Below are 22,722 nucleotides of genomic sequence, written 5' to 3' on the forward strand. Positions count from 1 at the left end.
GTTCTTAGTGTATGATGTCATTGCTGTCAAGGTCAAGCATGTGAGTCGTATGGGCTTTGCCCTTCTTGTTTTTCTCTTTTTCTGACTCATTGGGTTTAATCAGTGATCAGGAAATTGTATGCATTATAGGTAATTGTTTTCCTGCAGTCTTGATGGAGCTCACTCAATATTATATATATACTGTATCTTAATTTGTATTTGAGCAAAAGGAGGGGGGCTGGGCAATGGTGGGTTATGTGAGTGTGTTTATATATGTGCATCCATGGGCGTATCATGTTTTGCGACATAGAGGGTGTGCGTAAACTTGTGGGAAGAAGGACTGTGATGACACAAGGTATGCATGTCCTTTTTAGCCAAATATTCGTTTTGAAATCCTTTCTTATCAAATACACTGCACAGTTTGCGATTCTGCTGATTTCCTAATGCTTTTCATGCATGAGCTTACTTACTACTAACTCTGTGGTAATTTTGTTGAGTACACCATCACTTTAAATACCTCTGCACAGTTTTTCTGAGGTGAATTTTATTCTTGTGAGTCCACGCATGCATGTTTGCATCTGTATGCTTAATTGTAATCTGTATGCTTAATTGCTGTTTGCGGGTACCGCTGACTTTTTCACCACCATATTTGAATGGCTTAAAAGCTGTGTGTGTGTGTGTGTGTGTGTGTGTGTGTGTGTGTGTGTGTGTGTGTGTGTGTGCATGCATGTGTGTGAAAATTTCATGTCTGCCTCGATCTATTCCAGTGAGTGAGACGAACTTGAAACTAAAATTATTCTAAATCTCATTTTGATGTGCATTCATGGAAGATTTCTGCTGTGGTGTTATTATAGTCGCTTGTGACATCTGTGTCAGTGGAAATATAAACACAATTTGTTATTACATGTACTCCAGTTGAAGTCACTTGAATGAGTTTCATCTCATGATTTATACTGGGAAAAACAGAAAACCCTTCACTATTGGCTTTATGTGAACTTTATAAAAGTAATCTAAATAATGTCACATGATATAGTATGTGATTAATTAGAAAAAAAACACAGTAAACACCAAGTTCCAAAGACTTTCGGGCCACGCCCTTCTTCAGTGAAATGAATGTAAGCAAACAATGACGTAAAATTCTTGATTAAAAAAAAAATCGTCATGTAAAACGTCACTGCCAAACGTCATAAGTTTCGTTCTCTCTCTCTCTCTCTCTCTCTCTCTCTCTCTCTCTCTCTCTCTCTCTCTCTCTCTCTCTCTCTCTCTCTCTCTCTCTCTCTCTCTCTCTCTCTCTCTCTCTCTCTCTCTCTCTCTCTCTCTCTCTCTCTCTATCTCTCTCTCTCTATCTCTCTCTCTCTCTCTCTATCTCTCTCTCTCTCTCTCTATTTCGTTATCTCTCTCTCTATTTATCTCTCTCTATCTACCTCTCTATCTGTCACACACACACAAACACACACACACACACACACACACACACATACTCACACACACACAAACACACACAAATTGTGACCCTCCACCACGAAATGAGTCGCATGTCACCTCGCGCGGTTCTGCGCTGGGCTTAATATAAGTCCGGGGAGTGTCTGGTAACTGTGGGAGGATCACCTTAGTCACAGGCTTATAACTCAAACAGTTTTCGCTCTTTTCTAAAACGGTTTTCACCACTGGATAGAGCATAACAAACTCTTTAGGAAAATGTAAAAATATGAAAATCATGCAAAGGTGACATGCGACTCATTTCGTGGTGGAGGGTCACAATTATGATATAGTATGTGAGTACACACACACAAATTATGTGAGGTTAAAGCCCAAGATACCCTTTAGTTGTATTCCCAGGGAAAAAGAAATTTCCCAATACAGCCTGTGAGAATGGCCATTAGAACTAGCTCGATCAGGCCTTAAAGTCTCCATCTAGATCCCAGCAGTTGCTTGTTAACCACATGTGTTTCTTGTTCTTTCAGGGCACAGACCGTAACAGGCCGTCCAACCGGTCGGAGTCGGCCTGTGCATTGGCAGCATAATCGTGAGTTGCCCCCGCCACAACCCACCATCCTCCCCAATGTGGTGCGCTCCACCCCTCCACCCTATCCCGTCAAAGAAATGATACCCTACAACCTGCTACTCCGCTCTAACAGCCCCGTCAACATTCGGGCTAGTGCTGATGCCTATGAGACAGAGGAGAAGATGCGTGTGATGGAGAGCCGTCTGGGTCTGACAGAGAAATCGAACCGCGCTCTTCTCGAAGAGGTTCTGCGACTGCAGAATGAACTCAGGGTCCTTGTGGCTCAGAACGAGCGGGCCATTAGAGATGAGAGGAATGCTCGAACGCAGCTTGATGCCTCGGTGAATATTGTCAATGATCTCATCTCCCAGCTGGCATCTCGAATAAAGGGGGCGGAAGACAGACTGAACGATGAACGGGGTGCGATCAGCACACTTTTGAGTCAAACCCGGGGTGTGGAGCAAGCCATGAAGGCCAGTCAGCAAGAACTCACCATCAGGAAAGACCAGCATGGTGGCAAGTAAGTCATGTTTTCTTTATTGTTCTTACTTTTCTTTTGTGGAGAATGAGAGTTTTACAAAGATAATTTGTAACTTGTTTTACGGTTCAAAATCGTGTGTGTGCAGAAGTTGTTAGGGTACTTAAGGGGTCAAAGTATGTTGTAAAATCTGTAACCATTCTGTCGAATTTTGTTTGTTTGTTTGTTTGTTTGTTTAACGCCCAGCCGACCACGAAGGGCCATATCAGGGCGGTGCTGCTTTGACATATAACGTGCGCCACACACAAGACAGAAGTCGCAGCACAGGCTTCATGTCTCACCCAGTCACATTATTCTGACACCGGACCAACCAGTCCTAGCACTAACCCCATAATGCCAGACGCCAGGCGGAGCAGCCACTAGATTGCCAATTTTAAAGTCTTAGGTATGACCCGGCCGGGGTTCGAACCCACGACCTCCCGATCACGGGGCGGACGCCTTTCCACTAGGCCAACCCGGCAACCGTGCTAATTTTTAAATCTCAAAATTGACTTTTTCAAAAGGAATTAGATCTAATTGCAGACCTGTGCACATCTACGGTTTCTCCGTAATTTCTCCAATTTTTATATGCAGAATACGGTGCTATGGATTTTTAATTAAAATTCCGAAATTCCGATGTTTTACTAAAAAAAAATATTTGTGTACTTTTTTTCTGTTTTAAGATGTTTTGACCAATTAGTTGGTCATTGCGCTGAAAAGACGTTTTCCGATTTATCGGAAGCGCGCATGTTCTCAGCATTAAGTCTTTGTTCTTAGACTTAGTTCAGCGTCTGCGTGGCAACTTGTGATTGAAGTGAAACATGGAAAAGAAAAAAGAGTGTGAGATTCAGATAGTGAAGAGGAGACACCAGCTCTGTCACCAAAGAAGAAGAAAACGGCACAACAGTGCTGGAAGTCCAGTTATTCTCAAGACAGTCCAGTGATGAGTGAATGTCAGAATGACGAGACCAAAGACATTTTCAGAACAAATGTTACAACAGTGTTGATGTTTCACCTTGGCTTGTTAATAAATAGTAATTCCCATTCCACTGCGTCATAGTGTTTCAGTTTGTGTGCTTTGTGAGCAGAATTATGTCTTGAACTGTCGTTACAGCTTACTACTGAAACATTTTAAAAACTACTGAAATTTGGTTTGTTTACTACTGATGAGCGTTTTGAGTGTGCACAGGTCTGTAATTGTCAAACATCCCTCCCCCCCCCCCCCCCTCCCCCACCAGTTTTTTGTTGTTGCTGGTTCAATACTTTTTTTTAATAGATTTGCATATTCTTCAGGATATAAGAGAGTTTAGCAATTAATTCTTATGAGAGTTAAGTTTTGTTCAAAATATGAGCTTTATACTCTTCAGGGGGAACCCCAAAACAAAAAGATTGTCTGCCTAAATGGTGCCCGGATTAGCAAAACAGCTGTATACAAAAAAGCCCACTCATGCAGGTGGGAGTTATAGGCCACAAACATAGAAGAAGATAAACTTCATTTGTGTCATTTTGGACATTGCCATCGTAATTCACAGGCTGCTAGAGCTTCAGACCAAGGTGATTGAATCAGACCGTGCCAGGGAACAGTTGGAGAGGTTGCTGTACAACATGACGGACGAACTTCGATTGGTGCGCAACAAACTGGATGGACAACAAGGAGAGTTTCAGACCATGCTCACCGATCTCAAACTGCGCTCAAGACGCCTTGAGGAGGAAAATAAATTGCAGGTAAAGAGTCTTTTTTTTATTGTTTTTTAGGTTTGGTATTTGTGTATGCGTGTACAATTTCACGAAAGTGTCTGAATTTGTTTCTCCTTGAACTATGTCTTATTAGTATAATTGTAGACTTGTTTTTGATTGTATTTTTAGATCTAAACATGCAATAGTTTTCCCTTTACGTTTTCTCTTCCAAGTTTCCCAAGCACCTCATTTACCTGTCTTTCTCTTCCTCTACATTTGCTGCTGTGCCTGGCTGCAGTTAGTTTGTAGCAAGTGTGCTTTATGATATTGAAACTTGTTGTTTTTACCTCACTTTCAAATTCTTTGCATTTTTATTGTTTCCCCCTTTTTTGTGTGTAACAAATCTGAACAAGACAGACTGCCAATATCCTAAAATCAAGAATCAAAAAAGCAAGTTTTTAAAATACATGTACAGTGGAGTCCAGCTATAACGAACCTGGGTATAACGAAATCCCTCTTTTAACAAACTGCCATTGATTTCCCGGCAGACAGGCTTCTATTTCTTACTTGTTACTTTCCGGCTACATCGAACCTTTTGAACTCATTTGCATAACGAACCCCTCTTTTAACGAACACGTTTTCATCGCCCCAGAGCCGTTTTGTTTCTAAAAGTCACAAGGCTACAACGAACTGATGTCAATAATTGTCTCCAAAGACAAAAATACACAAACACAAGTGCACATCGCGTGATGAGCGAACTCCGAACAAACTAACAGCGGGAGGTGCACAGATCAAACCAAAACCGAAAGTTGTGGTGACGTCATGACATTTTGCGATGTATGTCAGTGAAGCTCGTGCACATGTGGCCTGTCTTGCTAAAAACAATGGCTGACGAACATGGTTTCGAAATCTGGAACTGTTTTTTTGTTTTCTCCGATCCGTGACCGAGTGACGCGATAGAGAACCACGTGTTCATTTGAATCAATACTCTCCTCAGGCAGTGAATTCTCCTAAATTGCTCAACACTGTGGACAGTCCGGAGTGCAGTTATGTTCCGTGAATGAGCGAGTCAAAGTTTTATCGTGAAAACTGACGCTTTTCGTGCACCTCCCGCTGTTAGTTTGCTAGAGCTCTCTATGGATTTCTTTCTTTATTTGGTGTTTAACATCGTTTTCAACCACGAAGGTTATATCGCGACGAGCTCTATGGATTATATTATGAAGCTGTTGAAAACATGCAGAGATTGTACTCTCCAAGGAAAGATCGATGGGACGATCATTTGAAAGTGAGTGGGAAAACTTGTCTTGAGACCATTTAGGGTTGAAAACTCTACAGCGAATTACTGATATAACGAACTAAAATGTATCTCCCTTGAGATTCGTTGTACCCGGACTCCACTGTACATCATTATTGACCGATCGGATCATTTCCTGGAACCTTTATGTGTCGATCTTTGAAGCGGACAAACAATTTACTCAAGAGACAAATGATAATGATAAAAATAGAGAATACTACATGGCTTGCTGTGTCGTACCAGATTTACACGAGTTGTTTTTTTAAATATTGAACTGCGAGCGAAAGCGAGCTGTTCACTATTTGAAAAAGCAACGAGTGTAAATCTGGTATGACACAGCAAGCCATGTAGTATTCTGTTTATCCTACATACTGTACTTACGTGTATTTTACTGAAAATGTCCTGCAGTCGAGGCAGATAAATTGAAGACGCTTGTTTTGGAACCTCGATCTCTTCTAAAGCCTCGTGCAATCTATTACGTCAAAGCAAAGAAACGTCACTCTGATAGTGTGGCGTGACGTGTTAGTTTTTAAGATTCATCGAGGGTAATTAGCGAGCGCAATTTTTGTTTCTATAATGACGTTTGTCTCGGTGACTTTGGCATCATAAGCAGTGGAAAAACAGGTCCCTGCCAGACTTGCTTGACATGACCTCATTTACATGATATACACACGTGTGATTTGAACGATTATTATCTCACGGGTGTCTCTCTCACGTATGTAGGATAAAGTAGATTAGTTAGTTTTAGATACAAAGTTTTAACTGGAGCTGAATGTTCTTTTGATTGATTATTATCTGTCTGTTGTGGAGTTGTTTGTCAATTTCAAAGATTAGATCAAGGTACTAGCAAATGTTTTGTTTTTTCAATGATTAAACATTCCATAAACTAACCTTTCTTGTTTTGTTTTTTATTATTATTTGTTTGTGTTTTGGTTTCGGATCCTCTCTTTTTGACCAAACCTTTGCTTGCAATTTAATTTTTTCTTTCCAATTTGTTTCTTTTTCACATTCTGTCCTTTGTTTTTCTTTCTCCCCCCCCCCCCCCCCCCACACACACACATTGTATTTAGGGGGGGGGGGGGGCTTGGTAATTATGTTAACACGAATCTGATAAGTATGTTCTTCCTCCTTATTTGATTTTCCTTATGCATTGATTTTTCTCGTCATTTCTGTTAAATTCAGTACAATTGTTTCATGACTGAGAAAAGGTTAGCGGAAAGTATGATCAACGGAAAATAAGTGTTAAAAGTTGCAGAACACCATACCATGACTGAGGAAAGGTTGAGAAAGATTGGTCAAAGGAAAGAAAGAGTGCATGAAAAGTGGCTCCAACACCATGTTTGTGCCATGGCTGAGGAAAAGTAAATGAAGATAAAGTATGGTGGAAGGAAAAGGAAAGAAAGGGTGAACAGTGGCAGACAGGGTGTTGAAGGACAAAAATATCCAAGTGTTGTTGTCACTATTGATCCCTGCCTCCTGTACCATACAGCGTGTGTATACTGCACACATGCCATTGTGGTTAGACCAGTTTTCCTTGATTGACGTCATCAGTTTTTTTTTTTACACATGTCATGTTCCTTTCCTTAGCTATTGGGATGCATGCGTAATGGAACCCCATTTTAAGATAGCCAATAACATGAGAAAATCAGAAACCGAGGGAGTCTTATTAGTTAAAATGGAGGTGAATTTACAGAGGTTTAATTATGAACAGAAAATCTGAAAGGCAAAGGCATAATAGTGGGAGTCTTATCAACAGAGGGTGGGATGGGCTTAATGGGGGGTCCGTTGCATCAGTAACGATGTCACCTCATCTTTTGCCTCTGCTTTAGGTACAAGCATTGTACAAAGATCAATTGTTGATGTCTGGCACAGTGGAACCCCCCTTTTAAGACTGCTCAAAACTAGTGAGAAAATCACGTCTTGAAAGGGAAGGATTATAAGTCTTAAAATGGAGGTAAACTAACAGTACACAGATTATAGAAAATCTGAAAAAGCAAGGTCCTAAAAGCGGGGTGGGGGGCTTAAAAGGAGGGTTCCATTGCACCAGTATCGCTGTCAGCTAAAAATAAGTGCTTCTTGCTGCGCTGTGTTGAGTGTTAAGCGGTGGATGCGACAGGCATCAATTTTGTATGCCTGGCGCACTTTGCTTGCTCAAGCCCTATAGTTAGTATTGTTACCAGGATGTTAACTTGTCTGTCATTATTCACTTTGAACTTTGAGAAGTTGAAAGATGTCCATTGTTAACAAAGTGTCTTGTTCAATGCTGGAATGTTTACTTAACTATATAGCTGTCCTCGATGAAGTAAACACTGGAATGTCTTTGGCAACCCTGTGCGTCTTGGAAAATGATGGAATACTTTCCTTGACTGGGTACTTGTGAGTGCAGTAAATAATGTTTAGGGCAGCCTTGATAGTGTTGGATTTTCTGAAACAAAGCCCAGTTTAAGTTAAACAATATATATGTGTCTGTTTGATTGTCCTAGGGGCAGTAAAGAGACAGATATTGAATGCTGTATTTTTGCACTGACCGAACCACTGTAGAATCTTTTCACAGTTACTTGTTCTCTACTCCCCACCCCCACCCCACTCCCATACATGACAAATATAGTTCTGGATCAATCTAAAATGATTCCATTACCATTGGGGGAGGGGGGGGGGGGGGGGGGGGCATTCAGAGTAGCTGGGAGGGTGAAGAAAAAGAGGGGATAACTCAGGTTAATTGGGTGTCAGAAATTGCAAAAACAAGTTTTACTGATGAAGGGGGGGGGGGGGGTGTCCATTGCATCAGTATCAATGTCAGCACTGCACAGTGCCACAGTTTCCTTTCTATTATGCAGTAAACAACCATTGGTTGTTATGCTTTTCTTTGGTAAAGACACTCCTAGAATGATGTCAACAATGAGTCAGAGATTAGTGACAATCATGCAATGGGTAAAGCAAATGGAGACTGAGGAGAGGTGAGGGTAAACTGAATTTGCAGAGAACAACGACTGAGCTACAACGACTGAGCTAAACTTATAGCTGTGTCCAAGCAAAGGAATTAGAACAATTTACTTCATGGAACTAAATAGTGGAGGGGTCATGTGGATGGGGGGGTGGTGGGTTCAGGTATATGCATGTAATTAATTAGCCTTCCATTAGAACTATTTTTATGTTTTCTCTAAGAGATATGCACCTCAAAGACCTCTTACGATTGCTGGATGTGAGAGGAGACTTGCATAACTACAACATGTACAATATTTCATTCTCAAAGATGGGAATTTATAATGGCAACAGATATTTTTATTATTGCATAATTGTTAATTTTACATCTCGAAACTATTTTCATATTTGCCAGATCGGAAAGAAAACTTACATAATTACTGAAGCATAGTGGTATCCACCTTTTAAGACCCCCAACATTCTGAGAAAATCAGGTCTTAAATAGGAGGGAGACTTAAAATGGGGGTACTGTGATTTACAGAGGTTATTAACAGGAAATCCGAGAAAACAGGATCTGAAGAGGGAGTTTTTAATGGGGGCGTCTTAAAATGGGGGTACGGGTTCCACTGTAATGCATTCCCAAATAATTCAGCATCTCAAAAATGATTTTGCCGTTGACATATCAGAGAGAAAACATACATGACTACGGTAACAACACATTCCTTAAGAATTCAACTTCTCAAACCCTTTTTCACGTCTACCAGGAGAGAACAAATGAAACAGGTAAACCAACTCCTTCAAAGTAATTTAGAATGGTATTAGATTTCTTTGTAAAAACGAAGTTGATACCACAGTACTCTATCCCATTTCTTGCTGGTGCACAAAGGTCCTCAAATCCCCATCGTCAAAAACAGTATTGCTTCTGGTAATTACGGCAATTGGTATTACATGGAATTGAAATGCGCCAGACTGCGGGAGCCTCAGGAATTATTCAAGACATTCCTGAAAGGGCAGCTATGGACATTAAAAGATGCGTGTGCGTGCGTGTGTGTGTTAAATCTGACTTCAGAAGATTGATGATTCTGATTTTGGCTTTTATGTTACAGCTTATTTACACTCCTAGTCAGTATTGATTCCATTCATTGTTACCTGCAGTGAATTTAACTTGTTCCCTGAGCTTTTCATTAGTATTTCCGGGATGTCGATCGTGATGGCAATGGGGATGAAGAAGTACAGGGAGAAAAAATATTGCAGTGTTTGTGAGCAACTTACCACCTCTTTTCTCCCCAGTGTTTTGACACCATGCAAATCCCTGCTTCATCCTTCTGTTTTTTTGCTTTGTTTAACACTCTCATGCCCCCCCCCCCCCCCCCCTTCCTCCCTCCCTCCCCCCTTCACTAGAGTGTCTTTCTTTGTACATATACTGTACACATTTCATCAGAGTCTGAATAGGAGTATTTTTTACCTGGAATCGAAAGACTTCTGTTTACTGATGTGATGTATAATTAATTAGTTGTACTCCTTTTGAGAGCCGTTATAAAAACAATTTAAACAAAATTAAAGAAAAAAACTCATATATTTCTTGTTTGGTTTGTTGCTTGTTTTAGTTTATTTTTATTTTTGTTTCTCTTTTTCAGGATTTGTAATACCTATCAGACATTTTTCTGTTCTTTTCATGCCATAATTGCTGTGTAATTAGACTAACCATTGTGTCGCCTTTTTATACTCCTTAACAACAGATAAAAGAGGTAACAATGGTGTTTGTATGTTCCTGTTCATGTAACCTGTAAGCTTCACGCACCTGCGGTCATAAAATAAACACCTTTCATTCCATGGTCAAAGGAAAGGTAAAAGACAACAAATTGTACAACTGCAACAGTAGAAATGGAGGAAAGGGAAAGTTGTTTGGCTTTTCTGTCTTTGCACACCAATAGGAGGCTTCAGAGAGCGTCATTATTGTTTAGATGATAGCTGTGCGTAGAAAATGGGTCAATGTAGTGAGAAGTGTTCAATCTGTAAGTGATATTCGTCTGAGCTTCAAAGCTTCAAAACTGTCCTTTCTGCAGATTGATGCTTGGAATCCATGTATAAGGGTTAATTCCTGCCTCAGATAGTTCTGACTGTATGCAGTTTAAAGTTGTAAGGCAGCCATCAGAAACAATTAAAAGAGTCTCACTATTAAAATAGTCTGTATCTATGAATTTGTAGTTATCATGAACAAAAAGTTGAGGCTGGATTGAAACATTACCCAATATTGATGGACATGTGATGATATCTTCTGCTATGGTCTGTTAAGACAGTGATTATCAAAATCTCGACCTCCGGTCTCGATTTTGATATCACTGTCAAAACAGACCAATAGCAGAAGATATCATCACACAGTCAGTCAATGTTAGATATATTGCTAATTCTCTGGACATTTTGTATTTACTGTAAAGAAATCTATATATATATACGACTTGTGTCTGTGTGTCTGTCTGTGTCTTCGCGATGCACGGCCAAAGTTCTCAATGGATCTGCTTCAAATTTGGTGGGCTTATTCACAGAGACCCCGGACACAACCTCATCGATGAGATATTTCAATACGTGCTCTCAGCGCGCAGCGCTGAACCGATTTTGTGCGCGCTGAACCGATTTTGGTTCCACCTCAGCTACCCGGGCCCCCATACCGACACACCAAAGCCAAAGTTCTCGGTGGATCTTTTTCAAATTTGGACACCGTATTCAGCTACACCCCGGACACAATATCATCGATGAGATATTTCAACACGTGCTCTCAGCGCGCAGCGCTGAACCGATTTTGGTTTTTGTGTTCATTTCACCATTCCCAGTAACTCTTCCTTATCTTCTCATCTTCTCCATGTTTTCAGCGTTTACCTCCCTTCCTTCGTATGGTGCACTATAGTATGAGGGGGGCATCTTCGGATATTCCCGGCGTTCTGTTACTATTTTTAGAAGGTCACCGCAGTGTCCAGAACGTAAATTGGACCCGTAAATTATCCTCACTGTCAATTTATAGCCACGCGAAAAATACACTGTCATCTATCTCTCTATAGATACGGCTTCTCTGTGTTTGTGTGTGTGTGTGTGTGTGTGTGTGTGTCTCTATGTGAGCAACACCTGGGGATTGTTCAGTTCTGTTTGTGATGTGGTCTGGCGGCTTTTGTGTATTTGTATGTACTGGCCTTCCTTTGAAAAGCCATAACAGTCCAAAAGGGCTTACAGATAAGCTCTAAATTGCTCAATCCTGTTTGAGTGGAGTTCGCCTCCAAAGGTGATTAACACGGTTACATTCGTCGACAAGGATGGGACTCGATATGGTCAGGAATGGCATTATGGCCACTGAATCATTTTCGTGCTGTTCCCATTCCACGAATCTGGGAGGGACCTAAGCTTGGCGGGTTCATTGTTCGGACCCGGCGAAGCCGGCGTACGGCTCTAAGTACTTCTTCCCGGCGAAGCCGGCTACCCGGCAAAGCGGGTATTCATCTAGTTACAAAAATATTTGTCTCAGTTTTGGCTGTTCCATTATCCCTCCCTCTGATTATTATTTCTTTTTGTTCACTCTTTTCTTGTACTTTTCAGTATTTTAAAATGTCTTTTCTTTCAAAAAGTCTTTAGTCACTTGCTCAACTAAATTCTGGGATAATTACATTTTCATATATATTAATTTGTTTGTTTTTAAATTTAGGTGTTTTTGTTTTTGAAGTGGGGAAGCAATAAAGAGGTCGTCGATATCAAAACTGATATCGACGGAAATGTCGTCGATATCATGCACTTTTGCCCTGAGCTTTGTTTGTTTGCTTGCTTAACGCCCAGCCGACCACGAAGGGCCATATCAGGGCGGTGCTGCTTTGACATATAACGTGCGCCACACACAAGACAGAAGTCGCAGCACAGGCTTCATGTCTCACCCAGTCACATTATTCTGACACCGGACCAACCAGTCCTAGCACTAACCCCATAATGCCAGACGCCAGGCGGAGCAGCCACTAGATTGCCAATTTTAAAGTCTTAGGTATGACCCGGCCGGGGTTCGAACCCACGACCTCCCGATCACGGGGCGGACGCCTTACCACTAGGCCAACCGTGCCGGTTTTTGCCCTGAGCTCAGTTTTGCCCATTTGACCAATGGAAATCCACGTAACATATGAAATAGCAATATTCAGTATTATTTTTTGGCTAAAGATCTTCTGCCTCAGTCTGTTCTGTAAAAATCATACATCGGGGGGAACAAAACAAAAAACACAACAACAATATTATATCTTCAGAACTTCTTCGTCTTCATCTATATTGTCAGATGGAAAAAAGACAACGTAAGTTCATTCTCCTGGATATCAACCACTAAACGACACACAATTTTGAAAAAGTTCAGACATAGACCCATTTTGAGTGTTTATATGCACGCAGTCAGGTGCATCAACTTGCATTAACAATTGTAGCTTTTATGGGAGTTCAACTTCAAGAAATTTGTTTTGGGAAGCGCAGAAAAGTGTAATAAAACATGAATAACTGCATGAATTGGTATTGATATAGGTGGCAAATTAAAATTGGTACTCACATTTTTTTCAGACATATTCCTTCTCCCAAAAAGAAAAAAAAATGCACACAGAAAAGAGGACTACTTTACCTGCTATTCAGACTTGGTCGTGTGACAGACGTTTTCTTCCACACGAGATTACGTTGATTGTCTAACGAAGCCGTTGCGTACTCACGCTTGACAAGGCACGAGCAGCCATTGTGGAGAGATCTACTTTTTGACGAAAATGACCGAACAACTATGAATGACGTCTCGGTATATGTGAATGACGTCACAGTCATCGTCACAGTCTGTATCTTTTGAAGCATCGCAATCTTCATGACGTCTTTCTGTGTCTGCATCCGCGAAATGTTTGTTCTTTCCGGGATCTTTGTCATCTATGTTCATAACTCTGTCCTTCTAGATTCAAACTAACAAGCCTTGTGAGCGAGCCACTTTCCAAGGGCAGCTAAATTCGCGTATGGAAACAGTTCTGTCGTCTGGGATGCCATTTTCAGTATTCTCAGTGTTGAAGAATTTGTAAAGAGAGGAAACGATAACAGCAGGAGAAATAAAAGTCGTGTGTGCATTTTGGGGCTTTTGGAGGGACGATTTCGAGTTTGAATCCGTTCTTGCACATGCTCCAAAGCGTGTAACATACAATCTTGCACACGTTTGCTTTAGTAGTGGCAAAGAAGGAAAGCGTGTGACATAACTTAATTCATGTTTGGCTTGCTTTATTTAAGAGTTTATGTGCAAACTGTGTGTCAGAGGGTACGTATTAATATACAGCCCTGTTTACACTGCTCATACAATATGCACTCCCAGCCCATTACTGACACAGTAGTAGAAGTAAACAGTTACTGCTTTTAGATGACGCACCGTTCCCGTCCCCCCTCCCCCTTTTTTTGTGTGTGTGCACATACATAATTCATGTACATGTACTTCCACATAGAATAAGAGCTTCATGACACTGACATTGTCAGCTGACTTGCAGAACTGAGAAATAATAAATGTGACTTGAAAAAGGAAGGAACAAAAGCAATAAAGTAGAAAAGAAATAATAAGAATATATACAGGGATCGCGCTAGCTTTTTAAAAAAACGCGTAAGTCATACGCAACGAAACGAAAAAAACGCGTCACGGACCAATATTTTTTTTTTCTTCATAGATTTTTATTCAGCACATGCAATTATGATAATGAAACAATGCACATCAGACATTAATTAAAGACATGTAAGAGATCCATTTTGTGGTATGTTTGGCAGATGACATGGACATAAAATGCGTATATTTATCTACTTTATAAGCGTACGAAAGATCATGCAAAAATGTATCCAATCTTGGTTTCATGTTTAAAATTCTACATTTATATACGTGAAATTTGGCAATCAATAAGATATGATCAAAACCGTCGTCAGTTTTAATTTTGTCATCACAACCAAATAATACAAGTATAGGGTTAAGCGATAGCCTGGAACAATTTTGACAGTTATCTTTTAAACAGTTTTCAAAATCAGCCCAGAAGGCGCGAGTGTGCTCACATTGCCATAAGTAATGAAAAACAGTGTCTCTTTCCGTTTTGCAAAAACTGCAAACGTTACTAGCAAGCACACCCATGTCCCTAAGGACTGAGTTTGTTACAAGAACTCTATAGTTTATTTTCATCTGAAACCACTTTAGTTTTATCTCTGTAATTTTCCTTGTTTTGGCAAACACTTTAGGCCAAACAATGTCTGTTGCCAGGATCCTTTCCCAGTTTTTACATGCATTTGGAATAAGTGGGTCACCCATTAAAATGTTGTAAAATGATTTTGCTCCTCTGTCAGCTTTTATTATTAACGAGTACGCTTTCGTTGTTAAAGCACCATTAAGATCAACAATAGTAAGATGTCGTTTACGCAGCGCACTTTTCACAGAGCTAATACAGCCATAAAAATCTAAAATTGGAACATGGACATCAAGCTTTTCCTGTAGCTCTTGAAGTGTTATAAATTCCCCATTATCATGTAAAATATCTTTTACAAAATACACTCCATTGTATGACCAATCAACAAAGTGAAAAAATGAGTTACCAATCTTAAACTTATTATTGAAAAAAATTGGTTCCATCAAAAATTCATCTGAATTATCAATTTTTACCTTGTCAAAAAATTCCAATGTAGCATTAAAAACATCTTTCCAAAACGGATTCACAGTTTTGTTTCTAAGCAATAATGCTGGACCATAATTACGGACCAATATTTTTGCGTACTACGAAAACACGTACAGACACAAACAAAACACGCACGAAAGACTTAAAGACACTCCTTACCTAAATACGGCGAGTTTTCCTGTCGAACTCCGCGCACGCCTGTCGAATAACACCCCTGCTGTCTCCAACCTTCGGGCCTTGCGAGTTTGTTTCCCGCTCTAATACGACTAGACACACTTTCCGCCTTTTGGAAGCGCGAGATGGGAGAGCAGCTAATGTCTGTTTCATTATCCGACAAGACATTATCTGGTAATACCCTCGTTACGTTCGTTTGCGATACTTCGATGCAAAAAGAAACGGACTTTAGTTTTGACGCGCAGATTTCATGTGTGTCGTCACTTCTCGAGCCCTATAGTCAGTTTCAGGATCGGGTGATTATTAAGTCAGAGCAAAAGCGCTGCGTGAAGACAAGAAAAAGTTACAATATTTTTGCGTATGGCTTACGCGGCGCGGCGAAAAAAACGCGTCAGCGACTTTTAAAATGCGTCAAATATGCAAAAATCGTGCGTAAACGCGATCCCTGTATATATATAAGGATTGTGTATCAAGCAAACAGATCTTCAGATCTTCTGCCTCAGTCTGTTTCTGAAAAATCATGCAGCCGAATAAAAGAACAACAATATATATCTTGAATGTTTAAACCTATTTCAAATTGCTGAATAATTTGCCCTCATTTTGGCAAAGCTGCTTTTTTCACTGTAGGAAAAAGACTACACCGAAGACTGCATGCCCCAAGAACTTGCGAATAAACTGGTTTTTAAAAGAAAACAAATTCTAGCAACATGCACATCTCAAAGTTTTTATAGTAGATGATTAACAGATCTCATAAACAAAGGGAAGTAAGAGCTCTAAATGCATACATCATGTATGATAGAGAAAGTGAGAATTATGCGGAACCAGTTTCTTGGCACTTGTGAGAATACATGTACATATCATGCAATGAACAAGAAGAGGTTTACAATTTTAACTTTGTTTGCTTCTTTACTTTTACAAAACTGAAAGAAATTATTTTGTAATTGAACATTTGGACATTTTAGAAAGTTGGATCAAGTTTCAAAATGTGCACGCCTCGGTAGTTTCGCATCATGATCCCTGCCTTCTTTTACTTTTTCAAATTAATTTAATTTTGTTGCCTAATGTAACTTCATTTAAAACAAATTTGCTTTGCTATGTTAGGATGTCTGTATACCCTCCCCTGCCTTAATTACAATTTTTGGGTAAAATATTAGTATTAATTATCTAACATTTTTGTTTCCATAATTGTGACGAAACTATTCAATGGAAAAAGACAGTGTTTCATTTTCAGAGAAGTTTTGTTTGTTTATTTATTTATTTATTGTTCTTATATAAACATTCTGAAGACTCTCTTATGTTTTCTGTTGGAGTCAATGCTTAGGGTTTTAGGTGTACATGTACGTGTTTTTGTTGTTTATAAAATATTACCATTGATTTTCTTACGTTAATCAAATTAAAGTGAATAAATCTGCAGATCAGCAGATGACAGTCGATTATTAAAACTGTAAAAAGGTTAATGGATAGCAGAACATCTGCTTTGGATGCTAATGTTTCAGTGTGCAGGGCCATGTAGAACTAAAGTTTGCTCATGCATGCCTGTGCTAGCATATGCATGTCTTTGGTTAATTTTTATGAGAGATTCACACCAATCCACTTGCTAGTGAATAGACATGAAATGATGCCCCTGCATAGTATGTTCTTGAATCCTTTCATCTTTAAGTTTTAGTAAATAAAGTCATACTCACAAGTGGTTTTTTTTAACCCTTTACTAACCAAGCTTTGTTTTGAAGACGAAGTTGTGAATCACTTTTTGACAACAGTTAGACGAATCTGTTCATTGTTCATTATGCTTCATCATGTCATTCCTGCTTTGAATACGGCCTTGTGATGCAGAAGTGGAGGTGTCACATGATGGTACACACACACGCATGCACACCCACATGCATGCCACACACACACACACACACACACACACACACACACACACACACACACACACACACACACACACACACACACACACACACACACACACACACACACACACACACACACACACACACACACACACACAAATACCTCCACATGTAATTAGTCAATGGTTGAGCTCACCAAATTCACCTTTCAAACAGAAATACCCCTGTTGTGTGTTTTTAGCTTGATGCTCTACGCAAACACGGAGATGCGCAGTCTCACTCCGACCAGAACACCACATACTTGCGGGGTCAGGTTGAATCTAGGTATGATACCGGCACTCCAGGTTTTGAGTGATTGCATTAATGTAGAGATGTTAGATCTGACATTCTGTTTGTTTTCTATGGACATTCTTTTTTTCTTTTCTGTACTATATATATATGCTTGAGAGAGAAAAATGCAGTTAAGTAGAGAAAGAATTAAGGAGTATTAGACATGATTTCCACAGTGAACTTTTAGAAACATTGTGTCATGACTCGGTTCTGAGAATACCAGTATAACAGAAAACAATGATCATTATGTCAGTCACCAGTGTCAAGCTCCAAAAAGGTATAATTCAAGCATGAAAATGGTAGTCTGAGACAAGTGTACAGAAGGAACTTTAAGGTTGACCAAAATGTTTTCATCACCCCTGGTGAACGTACCTGCCTTTCCAGCACCCCTGTTTTTCCGTGACCCTGGTATTGACCCCAGAATAACTTATGCTTACAGGCTTTCAGAACTGCGTGATGTCATCGTTGACCTGCGAGGTCGTCAGGATGTGGAGATTAATGAACGCAGGTCATTGGAACAGCTGCTACAGCAAAAGTAAGTCATATATGTTTGTTTAGTGCTTACTGAAGTTCCTTAAAACCAGAATTTCATTGTGTTTAAAGTGGATTTTGTGGTGGTAAGGTAATATTAAGTCTAAGACAAAGCTTTCTTGTGGAAATTAATTTATCCATACACTGACATTGAATGTAGAGAGCAGTCACTCTCATGTCTCATATTTTTCTACCATCTTAATGACCAAAGCAACTTTGCTTGCAGACAATTCCACATAACTTACATACATACCAGTAGCTCATGTTCAGATTGCTGGCAATTTGATTTACTGTTACCTTACACATGGACAATAACAAGTCAAGTGCATGGCATGATCTGAGAGAGAGAGAGAGCAAGAAAGGGGGAGAGTGAGAGAGCTGATCTGTTTCTACTTCACATTAGTTTGTGCTCAATATAAAATTTGTATCCCACAGACAGCGTAAATTTCTTTCTCAGGCTTGCAAATTTAAAGCACCCATAAAATCTTCTGTATTCTGTAACTTTGAAATGTGATTGGTTGACAGGGTGAATGAGCTGCACATGGCGCTGGGAGAACAGAACCGGAAGCGCGAAGAAGCCATGCATGCCCTGGACATGATCAGCCGAGAGCGAGAGCATGCAGCAGATCAGGAGAAGATACGCTTGGCGAACAAATTGACGGAGAACTTGGAAGAGATCAACAAACGCCTCATCAACAAAGAGATCAAACTCCGGGAAGAGATTCAAGACAAATACCAGCAGCTTGAGAAGGTAAGGACGGAGATGTAGAGATTGAGAGATTAATGTGAAGACAATTTGAGAGAATGAAGAAAAATCCCATGGCTTTGGAGAGGTCAAACTCAGAGAAAAGATTGAAGAGAAAGGTCAACAACTTTGCATAGGTGATTAGGAAATTTGCTCTGGGTTCATAAGAAATTATGGTATCCATGACGTCTTCTTTGAGACTTGCAGAAAGAATCTTCAGCTTATAATTGGAAAAAGAATTGTGGTGTCTGTTTTCAAAGAGATGTCAGCGATAGTTTTACATTTGTATTTTGGCGAGGAACAAATCACAGCTAAAAATGGTCTTGGCCAAATGGGGAAATGCGCATTCATTCATAACAGGATTCTCTAAGTTTGCCTTTCGTAGCAGGATGTTGATGAATAACTAAACATGTGAATGATGAGAAGTCCATAAACCGCATTTCGTCTGCCATCACCAGCATACCAATTTGTTTTGTCTTGGCCAACAGGTACTGCAGATAGAGGTAGACAAGCGCGCACATCATGAGGTAAAGATGAGAGAGGAGAACGACGAACGCTGGGGCTTGCTGAAGAAACTGTGCGAGGAAGAGTTGAATGCCATCCGAGAGGCACTGAAGACAGAGCGAGGCAAGAACAAAGAGTCAGTGCACAAGTTGGATGAGTCCATCTCACTGCTGGAAAAACAGCTCCAGGAAATGAAACGCCAGTCAGACAAAGTCATTGCTGCTGAGATCAAGTCAAGGTTTGTGATGGGTTTGAGGATGCATGCATGCCTGCGTTTTTGTGTATTGATTTATATTTACTGATCAAGTATGGACACATTGTAAGTGTAACACTCTGACACTGACATGCATTCACTGATGCAGGTATACATAAAGACACATGCACTCTTGCTCTCTCACTCTCACTGCCCACTCACTCACTCATTCACACACATACTCTCACACAAACATGTAGTAACACACGTAAACACAGAAACATGGACTCATACTAGCAAACACACAAAAGCAAACAGATGTGTGCAAGCACAAACAGAATCATGCATGCACGCACACATCCACACATTGATTCAAATCAAGAAGCATCCGTATGCAGTGTGTGACTCAAAAGCATGATGTATGATGAAAACTGCTTTACCCGTTTTGAGACAAAGTAGATGAAAGAAATCTAGACGAGAGCAGAAGAGAATTGCGATGTGTAGGGTAGACAAAGAAGAAGCGAACTGCTGATAGCGTGGCTTTGATCGAGTGATCACCCACGCGCTGCCACCTCACAGTCATTGGTCCAGTTGTATCTCATTGATTATGCATGAGTTCCCATAAACCTTCTTGTTACTCACAAGACTTTTTATGTTTGCCCTTCGTGCAGGAAAGAACATGAGCGTCACACAAAGGAGAACATCGACCACGTACATGAAAAGCTGCAGGTTGCCACAGCAACACTTCAACAAGCCATCGGAGGTGTTAATGGACATTTGGCAAACCACACAGAAAAAGTATGAAGCATTGCAATGTCTGTCACATTGAATATTCATGGAAATAGTTACATCCGTGCCATCAACACATTTTATTTGAGCAGCATGAAAATTCACTATTGTAGGAGAAACTATTGAAAGGAAAATGTTCAGATCATGACAGCTGCATGCTAGTGCTATTTATTATCATTGTGGAAAAGCTTTGCAATGCAGAAGTTGTGCATATAGATAAAAAAAAGAAAAGATTCCTTTCTGGAACAGCATGAAAGGATTGAGTCGGCTAGATCACTTGATCTTTGCTTTACGTCTTAATACAAATTCTGTACGTGTTAGCAGAACAGCAACATCGATTTTCAAACAAATAATTTATTTCAGTAGTACAATCAAACCTGTCCATAACAACCATCCAAGGGACCAATAGAAGAAAAAAACCTTGTTGGGGATCCTTTAGGCTGGTCATAATTGGTAGGTGGTCGCTAACGCAGGTTTGCCTGTACTCAAGATTTGCATGCAAAAACTGTCTTTCCATTATATGATCATCGTGCACTGTAAGTGTGACTGTTATTCGCTGTACAGATGCGTCAGGAGCTGAAGGGCATGATAGAAGTGTCGGAGCAAGGGACCACACGAGCCATGACAGACCTGGACGTACGCATGCAAAGCCTCAAACAAAAAGTTGGTTCTCTGGAAGCTGCCCTCGACCATCGCATCGCTGAGGTAATGTGGACTCTAAAACCCTTTTAGAACCCATAGCAGTGTTACATTCTCTTCTTGAAAGTCGTTGTGCAGAAAGCAAAATAGGAAGAGAAGAAGGAAGGTGGGATGTTTACTATTACACAAAAGCATTGTTTTATGAACATTGTCAAAATGTGCCGAACAACCGCATTTCTGAGTGAACAGACACTCTAAAATCATGTTAGAATCAAAGGCAGTGGTTTTTTCTTCTTCAAAGTCTATGCAGATTGGAAACATTTAATGTGATACAGATGTACATATAATGAAAGTACACCAATGGGACCAGCTAGCCCAAATTGTCGCGCACTACAAGTGACCTTTCATGACAGATAAACTGTATACAAGTTGACGCACAAAGGAATCGGGGGGGGGGGGGGGGGGGGGGGGGGGGGGGATCGAGGTCTCTCACATTGCAGGTTCCACTGTAGAGATTTTGAAAAATGAACTGGATCAGTCATTTCTGTTTGCAAAACAAAAACCTGTTTTTGTCTTACTTTTAAGCATTGTATTTTAGCCATTAACTCTGAATATATCTGACAAAATAATCGTACAATTTTTTGTTTGTGCTAGCTTTTGAGATGTGTTATGGAAAAGTTTATGGTATAATTTGTGAATCTCATTGTTATGATGCTGATCGTGAATATAGCTTGCGTTCAAAATGGAGAGAGCCCAAAGGGTAATGCACTGCTGTTCTCTGGCGTATCAGCGTTTTCATGATATTTATAAAACGCTCGTTGCTCGTATGTACTGCTTTGGAATGTCAACCAGTACCTGTGGAATGTAGGCTGTTTGATGTAGATCGAGTGCATGTTCTGTCTTGCAGTCATAGGCAGTTGCATGATGTTGGATGTCGGACATCCTGTTTGTGAATTAGCATCTTGCTTTCATTTAAGACCTCAAGTTAAAGTGAAACCTCTGTGTGAAGAGCTTTGTGAAAATAAGGTTTTATAATGTAGGCTGGGAGTCTTGAAATAAAGTTGAATTTGCAGACCTTAAGAGAAAATATTGGTGAAACAATGTCTTAACCCTTAGGCTGGTTGTCGCGACATATGTCGCGCTGCTTTACGTATAACTGTCACCTGGTTGTCATGACATATGTCGCGCTACTGGCTCAGTCTGTTTGGTCAGTTCCGATTACCTCCCATGGATGCGAAAACCTATATGACCGTTTTTCTTTATTTTTCTCTCTGTTAATCCACCAGTGGCGATGTAACATGTGTTATAGAATTGCACCAGTGTAAGGGTTAAAACAGATGGGATCTAGTTGAAACAGAGGTCTTAAAGTCTTCAAACAGAGGTTTCATTATATCTGAACAATTATGTTTCAAAAGAGAGGAAGGCATTAAATAGATGTACAAACTTTATGAACAGGAAATCTGCTAAAAACAATAAGACCATGACAGACAAGGAGCTGCAATGTGGACTGTCTTTAAACAGACATTTCACAGTAGGACATGATTGTGTTACCAAATGTGTGCAGTTTCTTGAATCATTGTGAACTTGTCATTCAGTCTTCAATTCTATTATGTGAGTTGCAATATATGGTGTCAAATTGTGCATGCATTTGCTTATTGTATTATTATTATTATTATTTAAGTTATTGAGACATCCCAGTGCACTAAGGGATTTATAGAGCAAATCGAGAAAATTCATTATTGAACGAAGCTCATAGCGCTGAGTTCAATAATTATTTTTGAGATTTGCTCTATAAATCCCTTAGTGCACTGGGATTGTTTCAATAACGATATTGTCAGTACCGCCATAGAAAAAAGAAGATTCCAAACGCACATTTTGCTACGCGCATTTGAA

At 40.0% G+C, this 22,722-nt stretch overlaps 1 protein-coding gene across 5 annotated transcripts in view; it reads left to right on the top strand.

Moving 5' to 3' along the window:
- LOC138958951 (coiled-coil domain-containing protein 154-like) overlaps positions 1–22,722 on the top strand; it is a 52,810-nt gene that overhangs the window by 10,567 nt on the left and 19,521 nt on the right. For all 5 annotated transcript variants that reach the window (XM_070330299.1, XM_070330303.1, XM_070330302.1 and 2 more), the window contains exons 3-10: positions 1,944–2,504; positions 4,034–4,226; positions 17,340–17,422; positions 17,868–17,963; positions 18,485–18,710; positions 19,193–19,446; positions 20,073–20,199; positions 20,755–20,895. In XM_070330299.1, the coding sequence (XP_070186400.1) occupies positions 1,944–2,504; positions 4,034–4,226; positions 17,340–17,422; positions 17,868–17,963; positions 18,485–18,710; positions 19,193–19,446; positions 20,073–20,199; positions 20,755–20,895 (1,681 nt within the window). The remainder of the gene's footprint in view (positions 1–1,943; positions 2,505–4,033; positions 4,227–17,339; positions 17,423–17,867; positions 17,964–18,484; positions 18,711–19,192; positions 19,447–20,072; positions 20,200–20,754; positions 20,896–22,722) is intronic.

This window comes from Littorina saxatilis, linkage group LG2 (genome assembly GCF_037325665.1).
Source record: "Littorina saxatilis isolate snail1 linkage group LG2, US_GU_Lsax_2.0, whole genome shotgun sequence".
Classification (NCBI taxonomy): Eukaryota; Metazoa; Mollusca; class Gastropoda; order Littorinimorpha; family Littorinidae; genus Littorina; species Littorina saxatilis.